At 40.3% G+C, this 21,897-nt stretch overlaps 1 protein-coding gene across 1 annotated transcript in view; it reads left to right on the top strand.

Moving 5' to 3' along the window:
- The window catches only part of DIP2A (DIP2 disco-interacting protein 2 homolog A (Drosophila)), a 152,560-nt gene that overhangs the window by 92,911 nt on the left and 37,752 nt on the right, over positions 1–21,897 (top strand). The window contains exons 6-18 of the mRNA XM_009891397.1: positions 5,813–5,941; positions 6,749–6,868; positions 8,445–8,642; positions 10,239–10,330; positions 10,576–10,686; positions 11,362–11,485; positions 11,775–11,884; positions 12,316–12,418; positions 16,806–16,870; positions 17,207–17,300; positions 17,770–17,889; positions 19,350–19,464; positions 20,543–20,682. Of these exons, the coding sequence (XP_009889699.1) occupies positions 5,813–5,941; positions 6,749–6,868; positions 8,445–8,642; positions 10,239–10,330; positions 10,576–10,686; positions 11,362–11,485; positions 11,775–11,884; positions 12,316–12,418; positions 16,806–16,870; positions 17,207–17,300; positions 17,770–17,889; positions 19,350–19,464; positions 20,543–20,682 (1,521 nt within the window). The remainder of the gene's footprint in view (positions 1–5,812; positions 5,942–6,748; positions 6,869–8,444; positions 8,643–10,238; positions 10,331–10,575; positions 10,687–11,361; positions 11,486–11,774; positions 11,885–12,315; positions 12,419–16,805; positions 16,871–17,206; positions 17,301–17,769; positions 17,890–19,349; positions 19,465–20,542; positions 20,683–21,897) is intronic.

The raw sequence follows: 21,897 nt of genomic DNA, 5'->3' as shown, positions 1-21,897 counted from the left end.
TCACCAGACTGCCACGACTTCTCAAATATGATGGCTCTTGGCCTAGCAACTTCATCCGCCAGGTCCCTCAGGACTCATGGATGTATCTAATCAGGTCCCATGGACTTGTGCTCCTTCAGGTTTCTCAGGTGGTCTCCTACTTGATCTTCACCTACAGTGGGCGGTTCTTCATTTTCCCAATCCTTGCCTTTGCGTTCTGCATTATGGGCAGTGTGGCTACAGTCCTTGCCAGTTAAGACTGAGGCAAAAACGTCATTGAGTACCTCAGCTCTGCCTCTGTCCCGGGCAACCAGTTCTTGTGTTTCCTTCCAGAGAGGGCCCACATCTTCCCTAGTCTTTTCTTGCTGATATACTTAAAGGATTTTTTGTTTGTCTTAATGTCCCTGGCCAGATGTAGTTCTATCTGGGCTTTAGCTTGTCTAACCTGATCCCTGGCTGCTCAAACGATTCCTCTGTATTCCTCCCAGGCTACCCGCCCCTGTTTTCACTCCCTATAGGCCTCCTTTTTGCTTTTGTTCATGTCCAGGAGCTCCTTGTCCATCCATGCAGGCCTCCTGGCTTTTCTGCCTGCCTTTCTCTTTGTAGGGATGCATCACTCCTGAGCTTGGAGGAGGTGATCGTTGAATATTAACCAACTTTCTTGGGCCCTTCGTCCCTCCAGCGCTTCATCCCTTCATCCAGTGCAGATTCTTCAAGAGGCCAAAGTCTGTTCTCCCAAAGTCCAGGGTGGTCAGTTTGCTGCGCACCTTCCTCGCTGCCTCGAGGATCTCGAACTCAACCATTTCATGGTCAGGCTACCCTTGAGTGTGACACTGTCTACCAGCCTCTCCTTGTTGGTAAGGACAAGGTCCAGCATAGTTCCTCTCCTCACTGGCTCCTCAACCATTTGGAGAAGGACGTTGTCGTCAATGCAATCCAAGAACCTCCTGGATGGCCTATTCCCTGTTGTGTTACCCTTCCAACAGATGTCGGGGTGGTTGAAGTCACCCATGAGGACCAGGGTCTGTGAATGTGATGGCGCCCCTATCTATCTATAGAGGGCTTCATCCACTCGGTCTTCTTGGTCAGGTGGCCTGTAGCAGACCCCCACTGTAATGTCCCCTGCTCCTGTTTTGCCTTTAAACCTGACCTGTAGGCTTTCAGTTGGCTCTTTATCCATCCCTAGGCTGAGCTCCATGCATTCCATCTGCTCATTGACATATAAGGCAACACCGCCTCCTCGTTTCCCTTGCCTGTCTCTTCTGAAGAGCCTGTAGCCTTCCATGCCAACACTCCAGTCGTTGGAGTCATCCCACCGTGTTTCTACGATGCCAAGGAGATCATAGCCTTGGGGGCATACGCACATCTCTAGCTCTTCCTGTTTGTTCCCCATGCTATGTGCATTTGCAAAGAGGCACTTCAGCCATGTCTTTGTTGAGGCTGACTTGGCTGGAGCAGCTGTAATTACTTTGCACTGCTCTACAGGTGGCATTCCTTTGCCATGTATTAATGGTGCCTCCCCATTTGCTCCTGTTGGTCCAGGAGCTCCTGGCTTGTCTGTGTAAGACTTTAAGCACGCTGCAGCATAGCCAGCACCTTTCGGAGCAAACGGCTGCAGACCCTCACTAGAACCCCGTTCCTCTTTGCTTGGTACAACATCCCTTGGCTGGTCACCGGCAAACCCAATAATACCCCCCTCCCCCGTCAAGTCTAGTTTAAAGCCCTGTTAATGAGCCCTGCTAATTCTTGGGCAAAAACCATTCTCCCCCTTTGAGTGAGAAAATCCCTGTCTGTTGCCAGCAGGCCTGGTGCTGCATAGGCCATTCCATTGTTGAAAAACCCAAAATTGTGGCAGTGACACCAGCCACGGAGCCATGTATTAACAGACTGAGCTCATCTGTTACTTTCAATGTCATTGCCTGCAACTGGAAGTAGGGATGAAAAAATAACCTGTGCTCCAGATTCCCGTACTAACTGTCCCAATGCCCTGATATCTCTTTTAATCATTTTTGCACTTTGATTTGCACTTTTGTCGCCCCCCACATGGAACAGGAGCAGTGGGTAGTAGTCTGAGGGCTGCACCAGGCTAGGGGAGTCTCTTTGTGATGTCCCTGACCCGTGCCCCAGGGAGGCAGCAGACTTCCCTAAGAGTGGGGTCTGCCCTACATATCGGACCCTCTGGTCCCCTGAGAGCTGAGTTGCCCACGACTATAACCCTTCTTTTCTTCCTTGTAGATGTAGTCTTAATACGGTGAGTAGGCCTTTCCAGTCCTGGCGGCTCCTCTGGTGTATTTGGACCATCAGCCTCATTGTCCTTTGGCTGCTCTACTGTGTTTGTTTATAGACTTCCTTGCTCACAGGAATAGGAAAACTTACTCAGTTCTTACATTACAAAATTTTTGATTATTCATAAATACTAGTGTCCTTTCAGAAAGGACCGCTTTGATTTGTCCTAGAGCATAAAAGCAGAGTTTAGTTTCTCAGTTAATGTGAGTGTGCTGACATCAGCAATATAAAAGGCATCTTGCATATTTTAAATATTATGCCTTACTAAAATATTCTGTATTTTGACTATGTACTGAATAACTGTTCACAATTTTGTTATGTTGGAGAATTTAAATTTAGCAGATTGTTCCCTTGCAGCTCATCTTCTCCAGCTTGTGTTTTTAATGAAGATTGTACTAAATTCCCAAACAATTGACTGCCACGTTGGAAGTGCAAGGTTATAGTATTTACAATAAAGTCAGATAGCAACATGCATTATTTTTGAGCTGTTTGTCTTTCACCTATAAAAGCAAGGACAACATCTACATGTTGTTTTGGGGGCTTTTTTTTTTTTTCTTTTAGTGTAATATTTTCTTTAAAATGAGTAAGGGTAGCAGCACATCTAGGTTTTTTTCAAGGTCACCATCTCAACTGTGGAGTATTTACCAACTCAGCTCTTGTTAGAGTAACTGGAAAAATGGATTATCATGGTATTTATTGAAAGACTTAAAAGTACAATTCCTTTTCTTAAGGGGAAGCAGGGTTATAAGTGTAGGTGTTTTGAGCTGCTGCGGCTCTGAAAGCAGTTTTACAGGAGTTGTAAGAGTGAGGTGTGTTAGAAGCAGTTTCAAAGAGTTTATTGAAGACGAAATGCAAGAATGAAGTAGTGGCTTGTGGATACTATTTTGTGTTCTGGCTGTCTTGGTGGACTCTTTTTTTTTAATTTATTGTTCCAATACAATTTAATAAACTTCTTTTAAATGTCCCCCATATATAGATATTTCTTGTGCTTGTTTTGAGTTAGGAATGATTGTTAATGGATTTTTTGTTTCTTTTCTGAGCCTTCTCATTTTTTGTGTGATTTCTTTGAGCTGTTCTCAAGTACACAGCTTTTCTGTAAGTGTTCCCAAATAGCTTCTTCCTTATGTTATTTTCTGAGCATCTAGTTGCAGAGCTTTTGTATTTCAAATATCTGCCTCATGCATGTGGACAGAAGGTTGCTTTTTCACAACAGGAATACACATAGTAAAACCTGCATCTGTTCAGCATTTCAGCGTCTGTACTTTATGCACAGCTTTTGACCTATATGTGCACCAAATCTCATAATGTGTTTCAGTCTCCCTTGTCCTCTCTCTTGATTGTTATATTTGTACCTATGTGTGCATCACTTTGAGTGTACATTTTGAGTCACCTTAATGTGTAGTGGTGACAACTTCATCTATAAGAATGCCATTTTGGGGCCTTCCACTGATGAAGCCACACTGCAGATATATCCCTAATTGTAATTCTTGCTGGTGCATTCAAGTATGGACTTGTGGGCTAGTACTGCAATATGGGAACCAGGTACATTCGACTCTGTGTCCTTTTCTGTGATAAGTTTGTATGCTGCATGAAGTCTGTGTTTTGGGAATTTGGTAAAGCAAAGGAAAAAAAACCACCAAAAAGTAACTCAAAAAGTGTATAGAACACAGTGGCAGCATTTCAATTTACTCTGAATACATGGGCTTTCTATACGCTCTGTAAAGTGGTTATAGAGATCGGTTTTACACATAGTTGTCACCTTTTCTTGTTACTAATTCTAAATTCAGGCATTTGTCAGACACGTTAAGTGATACTTTGTCCTTCTTGTGCCTTATCCACATGGAAGGAATTTGCTGTCCTTGCTTAGTGCCCAGCAAGACATGTCTCTACAATACAAAAATTGGCATTGCAGTGATGACCATTGGAAAATATGGGTATGGTTTTATTTTTTTATTCCGGTGATCCCTCTAAAACTGCTTAGAGATATTCTGGCGGCTTGTATGTCAGCTCTGGAAATCTATGAACAAAGCTATGAGTGCTTTGAGTTTCCTCAGAATGGGTGGGGTAACGTATGTATTTCACAGCACTGCCTAGCTCTCCCTATGCTTTCTGCAGGATTTGTGGCAGGAGTTCTTTCTGCGGGATTTGTGGCATGCCGAGGTCCTTCAAGGGGTATCACTGCAGAGCTGTGTGACCCCAGGCAGTTCCTCCAGCACAGTGCAGCATTGTGTTCTTGAGCTCTTTCCTGTTGCACTCCTATTTTTACTCATGAAAATTCTGAATGTTTCGGGCATCTAGTTCTTGTTTTGTCTTGTTTGAACACTTCTCCCAGATACTGCCATTTCCTAACTTGTGATTCCATTCAAAACCATTCCATAATCTAGGCCACAATTTTGGAATGACAATATTCCCTAAGCATTGTTTTGCAGCACAGAAACGTGGTGCAGTTCCAAGCACTTTTGCCTCAAGGTTGTTACAAGATGGTTCTCAAGCCCCTGTGAGTATGTGAGGATTTGAGAAATGCGCTGCTTTCCCTATGTAAATATACATCATAAAAAAAATTAAGTATTTATTGCTTATGGTGCACATCATTAAAATGAAACAGCGTGTCATGCCTGGCCACAAATGACCACCTCTTGCCTCAGAAAACCTTTTGCTAAAGTTATCTGTTGTGAGCAGTGTGTGTGTATAATATTGGCATCTACACCACAGATTTTTTTGAGTGTTACAGGCATTCCAGCTGTTCTCATTGATAGATGCCCCAGTGAAGAATATACTGTGTCTGTACCACAACATAAACAGGAAGCTTTTTCCTACAGTATCATTTTGAGACTGTTAAAAACAGGTGGTAAGAAAAGCTGCTAAAGGAAAACCGTGACTGGTCTTACAAACTGCAAGTGACAGTTTTTTAAGTCAGCAGTTACTTTCCTCTGAGGAAGTCTCTCATCTATCCGCGTCCATCCTCAAGATATGTTCAGACCTAAGTGTGCTATCTTTGCCATCTTAAATCTTAATCTGTGTTTCTCAGGAAAAGTCTTCCTCTTACAGCTTGCAGAATGTAGATAAGTGCTTCATGTTTTCCTGGGGCAAAAGTTCCAATCTTTTAAACCTTATGCTTTTGTCCCTTTCTTTTCCAATGGGCTTTAAACTAGTCATTCCAGTTTTTGTGGTGAGACTTTGAGTGCCTGAATTTCTTCTGAGAGACATGAGACAGGCTTTCTTTGTAGGCTTCTGCTGTTTGCTCATAATGAATCTTCCTGCTTTCACCTTGAAGTGATGGACTGACCCACCGCTCTCTTTATTTGTCAGAATTTGTTTGGATCCCTTTGAAAGTTGGAATAGCTCCTTTCCACCCTGGAGAGACACGGCAGTTCTTTCCAGGATTCCTCCTGTATCGAAAAGATTTTGGTTACAGTTTGATTAGAGACATTAGAGTTTTGTTAAAAACACATAAGAAAACAGCAAGAATGCTATAAGAAACAACTTTGGAGATAATTGATTCTTAAGATGACTGATGAGGTCCCATGTCTTTCTTCCATTTCTACAGATAACCACTCTGCACCTCCAGATGTAACCACTGGCCTGGTGGAGCATTTATATCATGAGCGTCCACAGGTAGCATCAGTACGAGGAGTTCCCAGAGGCTACAACAGCAGCATTTTGGAAACTGCAGATGGTGATTGTATTATAAACCTCCTATCTTTCAATCTATGTCCCTTTTTCTGAATAAGCAAATGCATAACAGCTTGACACCCATCGTGTGCTATGTGTCTGCCCCTCCAAAGCTTTACAGTAGTATGGTGTATCTGTCAGTCTGCCACAGGAGAGGACACTGTACTGCATATCCCCTGTTCTGCTGGTGGGAGGCATGTCTGCATTTCTGTATATTTCTGTCGTAAAAGGCAATGTAAGCCCTTTAGTCTCACACTTTAATTTTATATTGCCCCAGAGGTTTATATTTCAATAAATATAAACAAACACATTTATATTTAATTTAAAATAAATATATCAGACATACAAATGAAAATCAGTATTCAACAGTGGTTTGTGTTGTGATTATTTTTTGCTAGCCCTGTAAAATATTGAAAGATTCACTTATTTTTTCCAAGCATTCTCAGACTTTCAGAAATGAATAAATGTTAAGATGTAGCAAATACAGAGACTCTTGAAGAAAAGAACATTCTTCAGGTTTGTATTAGAATCTCATGGAGTCAGCAGTTTGAAAAGCTAAATTAAAAGTGTGAGAAGGTATATGCATCAGCCAAGTAGCTAGGGATCAGCATTATTTTGAAACAAATAATCCATCGTTGAAACTGTTGCTGATTAAAGCTGTTTTTTTCCAAACAAGCTGCTCATCTTGAATGACTCTTCCACCTGAAAGCTGCAGTGAGCTTAGAGTGATGTTGTCAGCAATGTGGCAGCTTGTGTTTTAGTGTATGTTTATTAATATATGGTAAGTAAGAATTTTTTTTCTGTTTGGCAGGTGTACCAGTGAATAGCAGAGTGTCCTCTAAAATCCAGCAACTTCTAAATACCTTGAAACGACCAAAGCGACCACCTTTGAAAGAGTTTTTTGTTGATGATTTTGAAGAACTTCTAGAAGGTTAATTTTCTTTCAAATACCTTTTCACTCTGTGTAAGCGGTTCATGAAAGAACTGATACATTTTAGCAAGTGTTTTCTTTTTCTCTTCCCAATAGAAAACAAATCATGGTGGAGTTGTTTCATTGGAGAGAGAAAGGTCATATGCTAGGTCTAACTAGATCAGGCTGCTCAAGGCCATGTCCAGTCCAGTTCTGAGCATCTCCAAACATGGAGATTCCACAGCCTCTTTGGCGGCTCACATTCAAGCTGCTTGTCTACAAGCACCCCATGTCCTACTCTGGAAAGCTGCTTTGTAGCTGGTCAGTGCTCAAATACAGTAAGATGAGTTAGTTATTTGCTAGTAACTGGAATTTATTATGATAATACTGTTTGTATGCATGTTAATATCCTCTTGAAATCCAGAAACATTTTAGAGGTTCAGAGGATTTAAATGCATTGAGTGCACTGTGTAATACGTCTTATCTGTGGACTACATGAAAGGATAGTGCTTGTACGTGCTTTGCAGATATTGCTCAGCTGAAAACCACTATTTTTTTCTCTGAATGCATGTGTCTAGGCGGAAAGAAAAACATCTCTAACAAATGTAGAAGTTGCTTAGCAATATGTAGCTGCCTTTAAAAACAGTTGCATCAGCTAATTTTGGAGAATGATTTCTGTTCTGTTCTTTTAGTCTTAAAGATTAAATGAAAATTTTGCTCTATGTGATATTTTTGAGCAGCTGCTCCTAGATTCTCTGTACTGTTTGTTTGATACTCTAAGATATAAAGTGACTGCAGTTCTCGTTTTCACTGAAGATTTTTCAGGCACACTTTCGTTGAGGTTGCGTGTATGTCATTGTGGAGAGCTGAGAGCATCACTTTGAACTTTTAATTTTAGTTATTGCAAGATTTAGTGTTAGCTAAATCCAACTATGACTTTGTTTTGCTAACTAAGATCAAGGAACTTCACCTTCTTCAGCAGCTTGGAGAGATTTTAACAGCATGCTACTCAGAGAGCAAATGGCGTACAACCCCTGCAGTGTTCCACAGTTGAGAGAAATGACCTCGAAATCAAACAAAATATTCTGTGAGTGGTACAGTTTTAGTTGTAGGTAATCCATACCAGGAGCATTTAATCTGGATTTTTTTTTTCCCCCAATATATATTGGGACAGAGGCATAGTGTCATTCTTCATCACCTGTTGAGAATTTGGTGCAGCAAAAATAAATTGTCACTGAAGCCATTCTCTCTGATAACACTTCTTGACTTGGTGTAGGCTTTCATTTAAATGGATGTGCAGAACAAACAGCAGAAAATATAATCTTTCCAAAGTAGAGAAAAAGAGTGAACTAGAGAGTAAAATTGTGTTCCTGTGGCCAGGTCCCTTGAATAATGCAGAATCAGAACTCCAAAGTGATGGTAATCCTTTTTTTGTGAAGCCAACAGAGGATTAGTATAGCATCATCATAAAGCAGAGAAGGTAATGATAGCTGTGAGGAAGAGGAAGGTGAGAATGCTTCATAGAATAGTCTGTTAAGTGTAACTTGCTCATTTTGTAAGGATTGACATTTGACATTTTATTGTGCTCTGGTTTTAGTGCAACAGCCTGACCCAAATCAACCAAAGCCTGAAGGAAACCAAATGAATGTACTTAAAGGTGAACCCTTAGGGGTGGTAACTAACTGGCCACCTTCTCTGCTAGCTGCCCTGCAGCGCTGGGGAACTACCCAACCGAAAGCCCCTTGTCTGACGGCATTGGATACGACTGGGAAAGCTATTTATACACTTACCTATGGTAAGAAGAATTAGGCATTCATTGTGGAATGAATGATTTGCTCTACTTAAGAGGGACTGTGCTCATGACAGATACTTTGTGATTGCTATTCAAATGCAAATTATTAATTAATTTCATATGAAAAATACTTTAAAGAAAGTTAATGAAGGAAAAATGTATATGGTATTGATTCTTTACAAGTGGGTATTTGTAAATTTCAAACAATTGTGGGTTTTTTCCCTTAAAAGAAAACAAAAAATAGGCTGGTGTAAAAGAGGAAGAAGTAACAAATGACTAATAATAGACTCTTCAGATTCCTAGAGTAGATATGAAATTTTAGCATGTTATTGCATATCCTTATAGAAAAGACTTGTACTTCAGAAGCATATTAAGGATGTTATTGTGGGAAGGGAAACTTGCCTGTATCAACGAAGTGGAAATATTAGGGTAATTGCATTTTTTTGGAAGATAATTGTGTCCCTCGGGACAGCTATCTGCAGCATGTCGTTGTATAATATGTTAGAATGTTAAAATTACTTGTATGCATTCTTACAGATGAAGTATGCTTACAGGAAATGTAACTGAGCAGCTGCATTAGTTTCATTACTTTGCAGTGGAGCTTTGAGAATTGATTAGAATATCATATTTAGTTTTACATAAAAGAAAGCAAAAGACAAACTAAAAAGAAGCCAAACTCTGAATTGTGCTTGGACTCTCTGCCAGCTGCACTGCATTTGATGTACTTGATTCCTGTGTAATTTTTTTTTGTATAACTGGAAATTATACAGAAAAAAAAAACACAGTTGAATTGAAGAAGTTTGAGACTGATAAACACAAAGTAACTGATGGTTGCTTCATGATCTGAAGGGATTCAGTGTGGATGTCAGTCTGTGATAAAGACTCCTTACTAGAAAGCTGAGTTCCAAATGCATGTGGTTTGCCACGGCATGTTTCTTTGGGGGGTTCTTCTTGCTTTGATTTACTATTTACAGTGGAATGGTTTTGCTGTTGCTCAGTTTTCTATAAATAGATTTTTTTTTAGCAAAGCTCTTTTTTTGAGGGGGGACTACAAATTAAAAATTGATTTTTATACTGTGTCAAATAAGTAGTTAGATTGTTGTCTTTGTATTTAGTAGCTTGGAATAAGTTTTTGTTCTAAATTATTGAGAGCTGTGTAGATCACTACTGGGCACTGAATTGGCATTTCACAGAGACAGATATTGTGGCATTTATTCCTACCCTTTGTTTCTAAAATTTCAGTTAATTTTTTGTCCAGTTTACGATTTTTCTTTTTATCCCAAGCAGTTTGCTAAGAGCCCTTAGGAAGGAGTCTTGTTAAGTGCCTTTTGGAAATGCAGTTAGATTATATCAATCAGACTCTGTGTGTGTGTACACTTGCACTGAAACATTGGGAGAAATCAGTAGGTTTGTGAGATGGAATGGCTTTCACAAGAGTAATGTTTGCTTTTCCCCAATTACTTGCTTATGTTCTGCTTGACCCTGTTCTAATACAAACAACTTGCCTAATGCATGTATAAGGCACTGAGATTTGCCTGTTAAATATTAAAATTTTTGTCTCTATTTTTATATTACTGTATTGTGGTTTTTTTTCTTTAGGCAAGCTGTGGAGTCGAAGCTTGAAGTTAGCATATACCCTGCTAAACAAGCTAATCACTAAGAATGCACCACTGCTGAAGCCTGGAGACCGGGTAGGCTTCTGTTTGAAATGGTCTGTATGGATAAAATAGACAGTGAGGAATAGCATTAGCTAGAGAAAGCCTTGTAATACTGTGTACATACTTGTATGTTATCACATTATGTATTATTTCTGTTCCTAGTTTAAATATGAAACTTAACATTGTTGTGAAGATTTTTTTTCCTCACAAAAGCAGCCCTTCTCCCCCCCCCAATGACAACAAAAAACATTTCTTGTTATTTTATTGTATTTTTGTAGGTAGCTCTCGTATTTCCTAATAGTGATCCAGTTATGTTTATGGTAGCATTTTATGGATGTCTCCTGGCGGAACTTATTCCTGTCCCAATAGAAGTTCCACTAACAAGAAAGGTAGGCAAATACATTCAACATTTTTATGGTTTCTTAAATAAATAAAGTTGGGGGATGTCTAAATCCTATAGTCCTTATATAGGACTCCTCAGAGCCTGCAGTTTTGAAAGCAGTATGGTGCATCAGCTGAACTACTCAGTGCATGTTATGCTTGGAAAGTGTTTAATATTTAGTTAGGGAAAGGGGGAAATAGTTTGAAGCTAATAGGAAATGCTGTCTTTTCAGCTGTCGTGCTGAGTAATGAGAACACAGGCAGCCAGAGACACCATAGTTACTGGAAATACGGTTATAATCCCACACACATTTTGATTATTACGGAAGAGCTGAAAAGCTACAGGCTGTGCTCTTCAGTGCTTCAGGACAGCATCATCTCTCTGATTTCCCAGAACTTATAAACAACTCTGTTGGGTTGAAGAGGGATGCACAACCATTGCTTTTGATGCTACTTTGCTACCATTGCTTGCCAGATCTACTGCCAAACCTAACTTAGTTGGCACTAAGCCTTTTGGGCATAGACTTCAGTCTTTTGTCTTCCATAAACAGTCTTATGGGCTAGCAGTTTGTTTTTTTCTGTGATATAAATTTGCTTTGTATTTTCTAAACATGGAAAAGTTATAGTAAACTGTACAAAAGCTTCATTATTTGTAATTTTGCTATAACATGGTTTTTCTGTAGGATGCTGGCAGCCAGCAGATTGGGTTTCTTTTGGGCAGCTGTGGAGTAACACTAGCTTTAACCACTGATGCCTGTCAAAAAGGCCTTCCTAAAGCTCAGACTGGTGAGGTGGTTACATTCAAAGGTATGTTTTTAAACTACTCAAATTTCTTCATAGGATAAAAAGTGGGTGTATCCATTGTTGCTATTAAACAGTAATCTTTGAGTTTTCTTGCATGCTTCTAGTTTACACATGAAAAACAACTGCCATATAAAGAAGAACTGCCTTCATTGTCAAGGTAGTACCTAGTGCTGCTTCTTCCTGTCAGGCTGGTGATGCTGCAGCTTTTGCTTGCCTCCTGTTATCCCTGAATACTAGGGAAAAAAATGATTTTTTGAGCTGTAATGACAGTCACTTTTCTTTTTCTTTGAAGGCTGGCCTCGTCTCATTTGGTTTGTGATTGATGGGAAGCATCTGGCAAAACCGACTAAGGACTGGCATCCGCAAGTACGGGATGCCAGTGCTGAGATTGCTTACATTGAGGTGATTCAACATAATATGTCTAACTTACAGTTACTCTATTGTAGTTTGTCACAGCATGATTTTTTCATTTAATCTCTTGATGCAGTGAAAGAGATAACTATAATATTTTTAACTGTGGAACAAGAATGTTTCTCTCAAGGTTGCCAGGCAAACTGTCATTTGAGTGGTTGTTTTGAGTGAGATTAAAGATTGGGTATAATTGGCATTTTTGGATCCCTGGGAAAATTTGTTTAATTGGGGTAGAGAAACAGTCAGATTTCATATGATATTAGTATATTCTCTGAACATAAATGTATCTTTTATGCTACGTTTTTGATTTTTTTTTTTAAAGCTTACTTCATTTTTATAATAAAATATTACTTCAGTTCACTAGTGTAAATTTTCTGGATTTTGTTGTTAATCTGATGCTTGTGTAAACTTTCTCTTTTCAGTACAAAACAAGTAAAGAGGGCAGCACAGTGGGCATTACTATATCTCATGCTTCCATGCTGGCACACTGTCATGCATTGACTCAGGCATGTGGTTATTCAGAAGGTAAGTTAGATAGGTACAACTTTAAAGTGATAATCATAGCTTTGAATATTCAGACAATTTATGCTGCAAAATCATATTTACTGTCTTGAAAGAACTTTAGATAAGCAGCAGTAGCTTTAACTGCAAAGGGAAGACAAAATTCCTCATTCATAATTGGTGTGATATGTGAAGGAAAGTAAGAAACCACTTGTGGAATCATAATCAATGTGTATTAAAATTTCTTTAACCTCATATCCTTATTGATTTTATTCAAGCATTTGGATTTTTCAATCTTAGCAAATTTGCTAGTTGGCTGTAAGAGCTATACTGACTTTTCATCCTCTTGAAAACAGCTTTGCTATGAATCTCTTTTGCCCTCCTTAATGCCTTTTGAACACAGTAGCCACTTTATGAAGTCATAAGGGGGCTGATTTGAGATGCCCACGTGCAGAGTTAGAAGAGCCCTCCCAGTGGACATTGAGGGAGTTTTCTTAGACTGACCCTAGAGGCCGTTTGAGTAGCTTGGATCTCTTTGAATAGCTTTGGATGCTGCCAGTTCCAGTTGTAGCTGCTCTAACAGTGCAGACTGGTGTGCCATGCAGACAGGCTGGTGTCAATTATGCATCTTCTTATCTCTCAGGAGAAGGAGTTGCAGTTGTTGACCAAAGGGGTAAGGCCTTTTGAAGTCTTGACTTGAAACCTAGTCGTGACTAAGTGAGGTGTAGTATGCATCGTAGTCCTTATCACTCTTCTACTTCGTGATTCCTAGAAGTGTGACACTTGACCCCTGAAAGAAGCTTGATCTGAGAGTTACCATGTTAAAAATGCCCTGACTTGCTTGGCTTTACTGCTCTTGCACCTTTGATGACCCTGCCTGCCTAGATCACAAGTCCTAATGCAAGTCATCTGGTCCAATTACTTCAGCTAAATCTGTGATTCTGGATAGTGCATCTGAGGGCATGAGCAGATTGCTAACAGTTACTAACTGTCCTCTCTTTCACTTTTTTTTTTTCCTTCCTCCTTTGGGCAATTGGTTTACGGCTGTAGTGTCATGTCCTAGAAAAGAACATCTCCATAGGGATTTGAATACAGAGAGCGAGCTACTTGTTTTCAGTCACTCTCTCAATGAATAGCAAAGAACTGCACCTGATTTTGACCATGTGCATAGAGTTTATCTGTGCTACCATTAACCAAAAACTTTTCCCTTTGAAATCTGTTTCCTGGAAGAATCTCATGGTTTGACCCATAATGGGGTAGTGTATGCTAATGTCTCTTGGGACATGCAGAATCACAGAATGGTTGAGATTTGAAGGGACCTCTGGAGGTCATCTGGTCCAAACCCTCAGCTCAAGCAGGGCCACCTAGAGCTGGTTACCCAGGACCACATCCAGATGGCTTTTCAGTATCTCCAAGGATGGAAACTTCACAACTTCTCTGGGCAACTTGTGCCGGTGCTCAGTTAACCTCACATAAAGGTTTTCCAGGTGCTCCAGTCTTCTAATCATCCTTGTGGCCCTTCACTAGACTCACTTCAGTAGCTCCGTCCCTCTCTTGTACTGGGGAGAAATGGAGAGAGATAAACAGTACTGCAGGCCTCACCAGTGATGAGTAGAGAGGAAGAATCACCTCCTTGACCAGCTGACAGTACTCTTCCCACTGCACCATTAGCCGCCTTTGCCACAAGGGCACATCACTGGGTCATGTGCAACTTGGTGACAACCGTGAATCCCAGGACCCTTTCTGCAAAGCTGCTCTCCTGACGGTTGGCTCTAAGTATGTCCTGGTGCATGGGTTATTCCACCCCAGTGGGGAGAACTCTGTGTTTCTCCGTCTTGAACTTCATGAAGTTCCTGTCAGATCATTCTCTCAGCCTGCCAGGGTCCCTCTGGATGACAGCACAACCCACTGGTGTATCAGCTGTTCCTCCAGCTTTGTGTCATCAGCAAACTTGCTGAGCATACCCTCTGCCCCATCATCCAGATCATTAATGAAGATGCTGAACTGGAATTGGAGCTAGTATTGAGCCCTGGGATACACAGCTAGAGGCCCTAGGCGTCCACCTAGATTTTGTGCCACCAGTTACCACTCTCTGGGCCTAGTTGTTCAGCCAGTTTTCGGTCCACCTCCTTGTATGCTCATCCAGCCCATACTCCACAACTTTCCTGGGCAACCTCTTCTTCCAGTGCCTGACCACCCCCACAGTAAAGAATTTGTTCCTAATATCTAATCTAAATCTGCTCTCTTTCACTTTAAAACCATTACCCCCTCGTCCTATCACTACACTGCCTGATAAAGCATCCCTCCCCATCTTTCCTGCAGGCCCCCTTTAAGTACTGGAAGGCTGCTCTAAGGTCTCCCCAGAGCCTTCTCTTCTCCAGGATGAACAACCCTAACCCTCTCAGCCTGTCTTCACAGGAAAGATGCTCCAGCCCTCTGATCATCTTCGTGGCACTCCTTTGGACTCACTCCAATAAGTCTGTGTCCTTATTTTGGTGGCCCCAGAGCTGGATGTAGTACTCCAGTTGGGGTCTCACCAGAGCAGAGTAGGGGGGGCAGAATTGCCCCCCTCAACCTGCAGCCATGCTTCTTTTGATGCAGCCCAGGATGTGGTTGTCTTTCTGGGCTGCAAGTGCACATTGCCGGCTTATGTGGAGCTTCTAATTCACCAACACCCCCAAGTCCTTCTCCTCAGGGCTGCTTTCAATCCATTCTCAGCCCAGCCTGTATTTGTGCTCGGGATTGCCCTGACCTAAGTGCAGGACCTTGCCCTTGGCCTTGTTGAACTTCATGAGGTTGGCATGGGCCCACCTCTCAATCCTGTCTGGGTTCCTCTGGATGGCATCCCTTCCCTCCAGTGTGTCGACCATACAGCTTGGTGTCATTGGCAAACTTGGTGAGGGTGCACTCAATCCCATTGTCACCGACAAAGATGTTAAACAGCACCAGTCCCAGTTCTGACCCCTGAGGAATGCCACTTGTCACTGGTCTCCACTTGGACATCGAGCCATTGACCGCAACCCTTTGAGAGTGGCCATCCAGCCAGTTCCTTATCCACCAAGTGGTCCATCTCTCCAATCATCCGTATCTCTCCAATTTAGATAACAGGATGTCATGCGGGACAGTGTCAAATGCTTTGCACAAGTCCAGGTAGATGACATCTGTTGCGCTCCTCTTGTCCACCAACACTGTAACCCCCTCATAGAAGGCCACTGGATTTTTCAGGCATGACTTTTCCTTGGTGAAGCCGTGTTGGCTGTCACCAATCACTCCCTTATTTTCCATGTTCCTTAGCATAGTTTCCAGGATGATCTGCTCTGTGATCTTGCTGGGCACAGAGGTGAGACTGACTGGCCTGTAGTTCCCGGGTATTCCTTATTTCCCTTTTTAAAAATGGGGGTTATGTTTCCCCTTTTCCAGTCAGTGGGAACTTCACCGGACTGCCATGACTTCTCAGATTTGATGGATAGTGGCTTAATAACTTCATCTGCCCGTTCCCCCAGGACCCATGCATAAATCTGATCAGGTCCCATGGACTTGTGCACCTTCAGGTTCTGAGCTGGTCTCTAACCTGGTCTTCTACAGTTCTTCATCCTCACAGTCCTTGCCTTTGCCTTCTGCGACTTGGGCAGTGTGGCTAGAGCCCTTGGCGGTGAAGTCCAAGACAAAATTTTTTCATTCTATAGACTCATGACTGAGACTATGCACCAGTCTCAGAGCAACTGGAGCTCTCTTGCCCTGAGAATGAATGCATAGGTGGCTGACTTACTGAAGTATTTTATTTATTGGGAAATAGCTGTGTACATTGTGAAGAGTGAAAAAGAATAATAAATACCCCAAAGAACAGTTTCTTGTGCATGCAGCCATTCTCAGTGATAAGCAATTTTCACCTCATCAATACAATATATCCCTCTAAAGTCAGGCTGAAACTTTGATTTAAAAATCTTTGATTCTATTTTTTAAATCACATAAGGCGTTCAAATTTCTCAGAGAAAACATTGAAGAAATTTTGGTACAGCCATGGTAATTTCTCGCTAAATTTAATTCTTGCAAATATAGCTGAACTTTTTCAGTTCAAGTGAATAATTTTGCATCAAGACTAAAGTTTTAGTCTGCATATTTCATCAGCATATGTGAAAAACACACAGAAGTGGTATTATAATGAAAACAGGGTCTTAAATACTTTGTAATAATCTAGCCTATAATCATAATTTAAAGATAATTGTTTTAAGTAGAATAAGACACTTTCAGCTTAAACAGCCTGCTTGTTGTAGACAAGAGGGCATGGCAGCATGGCTTTGATTTGTCAGTGGTGTTGGAAGTTTCATAGTTGTTTTAACAACTCTTTTGAGTTCTTAAATATTCTTATAAATATGCTTCTTAAGTCTGATAGTTTTTCCTTCACTTTCAGCTGAAACACTAACAAATGTCTTGGATTTCAAAAGAGATGCTGGCCTTTGGCATGGGGTATTAACAGTGAGTATTTATATTTAAATGAATGAAAAAAGCTGCAGCAAGTTGCTTCTCTTAGGGATTAGAGTATTGGTATCAGAATGATGTGATAAACTCTCTCAAACTATTTATATTTCAATATTTATACGTCAAAATAAAGTGTTACTTTTTCAGTAACAGACTGCACAGGCATAGCTTACGTTTTTACTGACTATACACATAGTTTTCACTAACAGTTAAATGTTAAATGTAAGAGTTATGCTGTAGCTGTGATGATTTTTTATTTTTTTTTAAATATTGGTACATGCTGTGTAGTCTTTTAGTCACCTGGAAGTTTATTTTTTAATATTTTTCTCGTAGAGTGTTATGAACAGGATGCATGTCATCAGTATTCCCTATGCATTAATGAAGGTTAATCCACTTTCCTGGATACAGAAAGTCTGCTCGTACAAAGGTAACCTTAAAGTATTTTTGCTTAACCCATCTCTTTTTGGATGATTAAAAAAAAAAAAGTAATTTGTTTGTATAAAATGTCTGCTGTGTCTGAGGCCACTGTTCTTTTATCCAGCTGACTTTCTTTCACACAGCTTTAGCAAGTGGGTACCTCACTTCAGTACTATATCTGCTGATAGATTCATTGATGAGTGATGTTGATGGCTTCATCTGATAGACCTTTAAAGAAACTGTGTTTCTTATCTCAGTATTTAAATTTATAGTAAAGATTTAAATTCTATAATCAAGTCCATTTGGAAACACTGAATATATGCATGTCATAGTAGTTAAATATTTGGCATTCGTATTTGTTTTCTGTGTTTGTAATTTGTTTCATAAATTTATGTAAATACACAGAAATATTTATCTAATTTTATAATTGGTCTTTATTTTGTTCTGCACACACACCGTAATTATCTTTTTATTTTCAGCCCGTGTAGCAGTAGTCAAATCACGTGATATGCACTGGTCACTTTTGGCTCAGAGGGACCAGAGAGATGTCAGTCTGAGCTCTTTACGAATGTTAATAGTGGCAGATGGAGCTAATCCATGTGAGTATGGATGCATTTTCTGAGTGTCAGTTCAAGGTGAACTAAAGCACGCTGTAAATTGCAGAACACTGGGTCTGCACTGTAGGGGCTCAGCACCACTGGCTATAGTTCATCTTCAGCGAAACAGAGACAGCAGCAGTATTTCTTTACCAAGGACACTCTAGCGAAACTTTCATGAAAATGTTCTGAAGGATCTATTCCTTATATAAAGAATAGTTGGCAAGGTAATATGAAAGAGGCTTTTAAAATTTCAAGTAAATCATAATGCCAGTTTCGAGTAGTTGCTTGAGTTTTGCATGTAGATGTAAAATCTTTGAGTTGCAGTGTGTCTGATTCTGTATGTGCCCCTAGGGCTTGTCTCAGTCATGCGTTAAGGACATAATAATGGGAGCAGTCACAGCCTTAACTTAAAACTATGACAACTATTATCTAGAGTATGCAGTAGGTTCTTGCCGTTTTCTGTCAATCATATGGTTTACAGTAATCTGAAAAAGCAGCTGTGAGATTTTTTTATCCAGCAGGCAAGAATATGCCTTATTTGCTTAATTTTGCGGATCTCATACACCAGAAAATCAAAAGTATTTCTGATTCCTTGGAGTTGCATGTTGAGAGGTCAGCAAGTTGTGATGGCAGAAGATGAAACCTTGACATCCTCTTGATAAAATAATACTTGTAAGCACTGTTTCTGAGCTGATGCTTAGAAAGTTAGGCAGTTTGATCTATACTAAAATGCCATTTGTATGCTAGTGGTGCTACTGCTTCTTCGTTGCTGTTTGCACTTCTTAGCTACTTTTAGCTGTGTAAATTCATTTTTATAACTTCATCTTTTGATCAGTGCTGTACTTTTATATGAACTGACATGAAATTATACCTAGGATGTAGTATAATCAGTGAAGTTTGCTGGTTTGCATTAAGTGCAAATTCCAGAACTCTAAAATACAAAGCTGTAAGTTATGAGGTATTGTTTTACGTTTTGGGCTGAGTGCTAAAGGCCAGGTAGAGTTCTGAACTGAAGTGAAGATATGTCAGAAGCATTTGATGTTAATTTCTAAATGCTTTGCTTCTGTGACCTCTATAAGAAACACTCATATAGGAACTATATAGGAAGCAGATACAGTTACAGTTAGTGACAAAATACTCTGATCACTGAAGGACTTTTGGTGATGTTAAGTGCTAGAGAGTGCTGGCAGAGAAAGAGAGTATGTAGTTGTGAATTTCATTCAGTGAATTAATTGTTAACCACTAGGGTTTGGGTTTGTTTGTTTTTTTGTTCCTCCAAATCTAACATCTAATAGACTGGAATGTCTTCTAAGGCAGTTTAAAAGTATATTGGTTTTGTGCATGGATGCAACCATATTTGTATTAGCTGAGCTGAGAGTAAGTATAAACTTTGAAATCCTGCAGCACGAGCTTTCCTCCCTTTGGCAAAATGTTTCCAATTGTGTGATTGTTCTTTTTAGGGTCGATATCTTCATGTGATGCATTCCTGAATGTATTTCAATCCAGAGGTTTGAGACCAGAAGTAATCTGTCCCTGTGCTAGTTCTTCAGAGGCACTAACCGTTGCTATTCGCAGGTAATTCTCTTTTATGAGAAGTTGAACTGAAACATTTCTTGACTATTGAAGCGTATCTGGTGTTAAAATGGTAGTCAGAAAAGATTAGCCACATAGATACCCAAAGACCTAGACAGAGGAAGTCTGAGGTTCACAGGTATCTCCTTCACTGAAGGATGGGTGATTTTTGTTTTTTCTTTGAAAAGTTTAACATTTTCTAAAAGTAGTCAATCAAAAGAGGTTTCTTTACTGCTTGGGAAAGTGAGGTCTTTTCCTCACTAATGTTGCTGGAGGACCTTTATAAAATGCCCCCAAAATCAAGACTTGGGAGGGAAAAGATGCTGAATCTTCAAGTAATTGCTTATATACCATGTCTTGTAAACAGAGGGCTAAAGAAAGGAAAAAAACACTTGTAAGTGGCCTGAAAAATACCATTGAATTTCTGGAGGTAGCAAGAGATGCTCTGCAAAAAGGAAAGACTTTGATTATGAGTAGACATATGGATGGAATATGCTGGAATGTTTTGACAGTGGTTTTGATCAAAATGTGCTTGTTCAGAAACTAAATTTCAAGAAAACTTGGAACAAAAAGGTTTCAGGTTTTGGAGAGTACTCTCTGGTGGGAGAATTGACATTTCCCAATTAAAAAAAAATGCACTTAAAGAACTGTTTTGGTTTTTTTTTTTTTTAAAACAGCACCTGGAATCTTTTGTTCTGTTCCATCCTGAAAGTTGAACAGTTACACAAAATGGAGTTGTTGGTCCTCAATCAATTCTGCTCAGAGTAAGAAGTGTCAAGCCCTCCAAACACTTCCTAATTTTTCTGGTGTTTAGAAAATTTAGACTTTGAATGCTTACTCTTGACACTTCTTTGCCCATAATAGATCTTAATCCTCTTCCAGAGGAAGCTATGTGATGTTTTATTCTAGCTCTTTTTTCATCTAGTTAAAATATATTACCAGTCTTGAACTCTTGTTTGTTTAAAATGAGAAACCATTCTTTCTCTTTACCATAACAAGCCTGAGAGACTTGCACAATGTTTTTGATGAGCATATTGCTATTGGTCTGTTGATTCATATCTGATTTGACTTTGTTTTTCAGACCTCCAGAATTGGGTGGGCCTCCTCCAGGAAAAGCAGTGTTATCTATGAATTGTCTGAGTTTTGGTGTGATAAGAGTGGATACAGAAGAGAAGTTGTCAGTGTTAACTGTACAGGATGTTGGTCAGATTATGCCTGGAGGTAGGAAAGCATTTCATGTAGGCTTAAGCATACTCCACATATGATGACTTGTGCTCATGAAATAAATAAAAATGTCAAATGATAAATACCTTCAAGATGGTAGTATGACTTACATTTTGATGCATTACCTAAACATACGATGATTAAGTACTGTCTCTACTAGATTATTCAATGTTTTAAGGAGAGATTAATCCACAATAAATTTGAATGGCAGTAGGTTTTGGTATGGGCAGATGCTTTTGGCTGGTCTGCAGAGTTGGGTTGTTATTTACTTGTTATCATTATTGCTGACTGACATAGAGGTATGTAATAACAAATACAGCAGAACAAAACATAACGCATAGTAAGAAATACCATCTTTCATCCACAAGTGATAGTCCACATGTTAGAATAAAATAGAATATTTCAGTTGGAAGAAACCTACAACTAATCTAGTCCAACTGCTTGACCTCTTCAGGGCTGACCAAAAGTTAAAGCATGTTAAGGGCGTTGGCCAAATGCCTTTTAAACACTTTACAGGCATGGGGCATCGACCATCTCTCTAGGAACCCTGTTCTAGTGTTTGACCTCCCTCTTGGTAAAGAAATGTTTCCTAATATCCAATCTAAATCTGTCCTGGTGCAGCTTTGAACCATTCCCATGCGTCCTATCACTGGATCCCAGGGAGAAGAGCTCAGCACCTCCCTTTCCACATCCCCTCCTCAGGAAGCTGTAGAGAGCAATGAAGTCGCCCCTCAGCCTCCTTTTCTCCAAACTAGACAAACCCAAAGTCCTTAGCTGCTTCTTATAGGACATGCCTTCCAGCCCTTTCACCAGCTGTGTTGCCCTCCTGTGGAAAAATTCACATGCCTGAGATTGTAGAGACATGGTGGGATACAGTCTCTTTAGGAAGGACAAGAGGAGGAGCTGACCTTTATGTGAGAGAACAGTTGGAATGCATGGAGCTCACCTGAGGATGGATGAGGGGCCAACTGAGAGTTTATAGATTAAGAGCAGAGCAGTATGGGTGACACTGTAGTGAGTGTTTGCTGCAGACTGCCTGACCAGGATGAACAAGTGCATGAGGCCTGCAGACAGCTAGAAGCAGCCTCATGTTTGTAGGCCGTGGCCCTCATGGGGGACTTCAGCCACCTTGGTGTGTGCTGGAGGGACGACATGACAGGGCATAAGCAATCCAGGAGGTTCCTAGAGAGTATCAATGACAAATTCCTAACC

This window comes from Charadrius vociferus, unplaced genomic scaffold (genome assembly GCF_000708025.1).
Source record: "Charadrius vociferus isolate BGI_N301 unplaced genomic scaffold, ASM70802v2 scaffold69, whole genome shotgun sequence".
Taxonomy (NCBI): domain Eukaryota; kingdom Metazoa; phylum Chordata; class Aves; order Charadriiformes; family Charadriidae; genus Charadrius; species Charadrius vociferus.
Note: the sequence above shows the minus strand (reverse complement) of the source record. Positions and strands in the feature narration are given on the sequence as shown.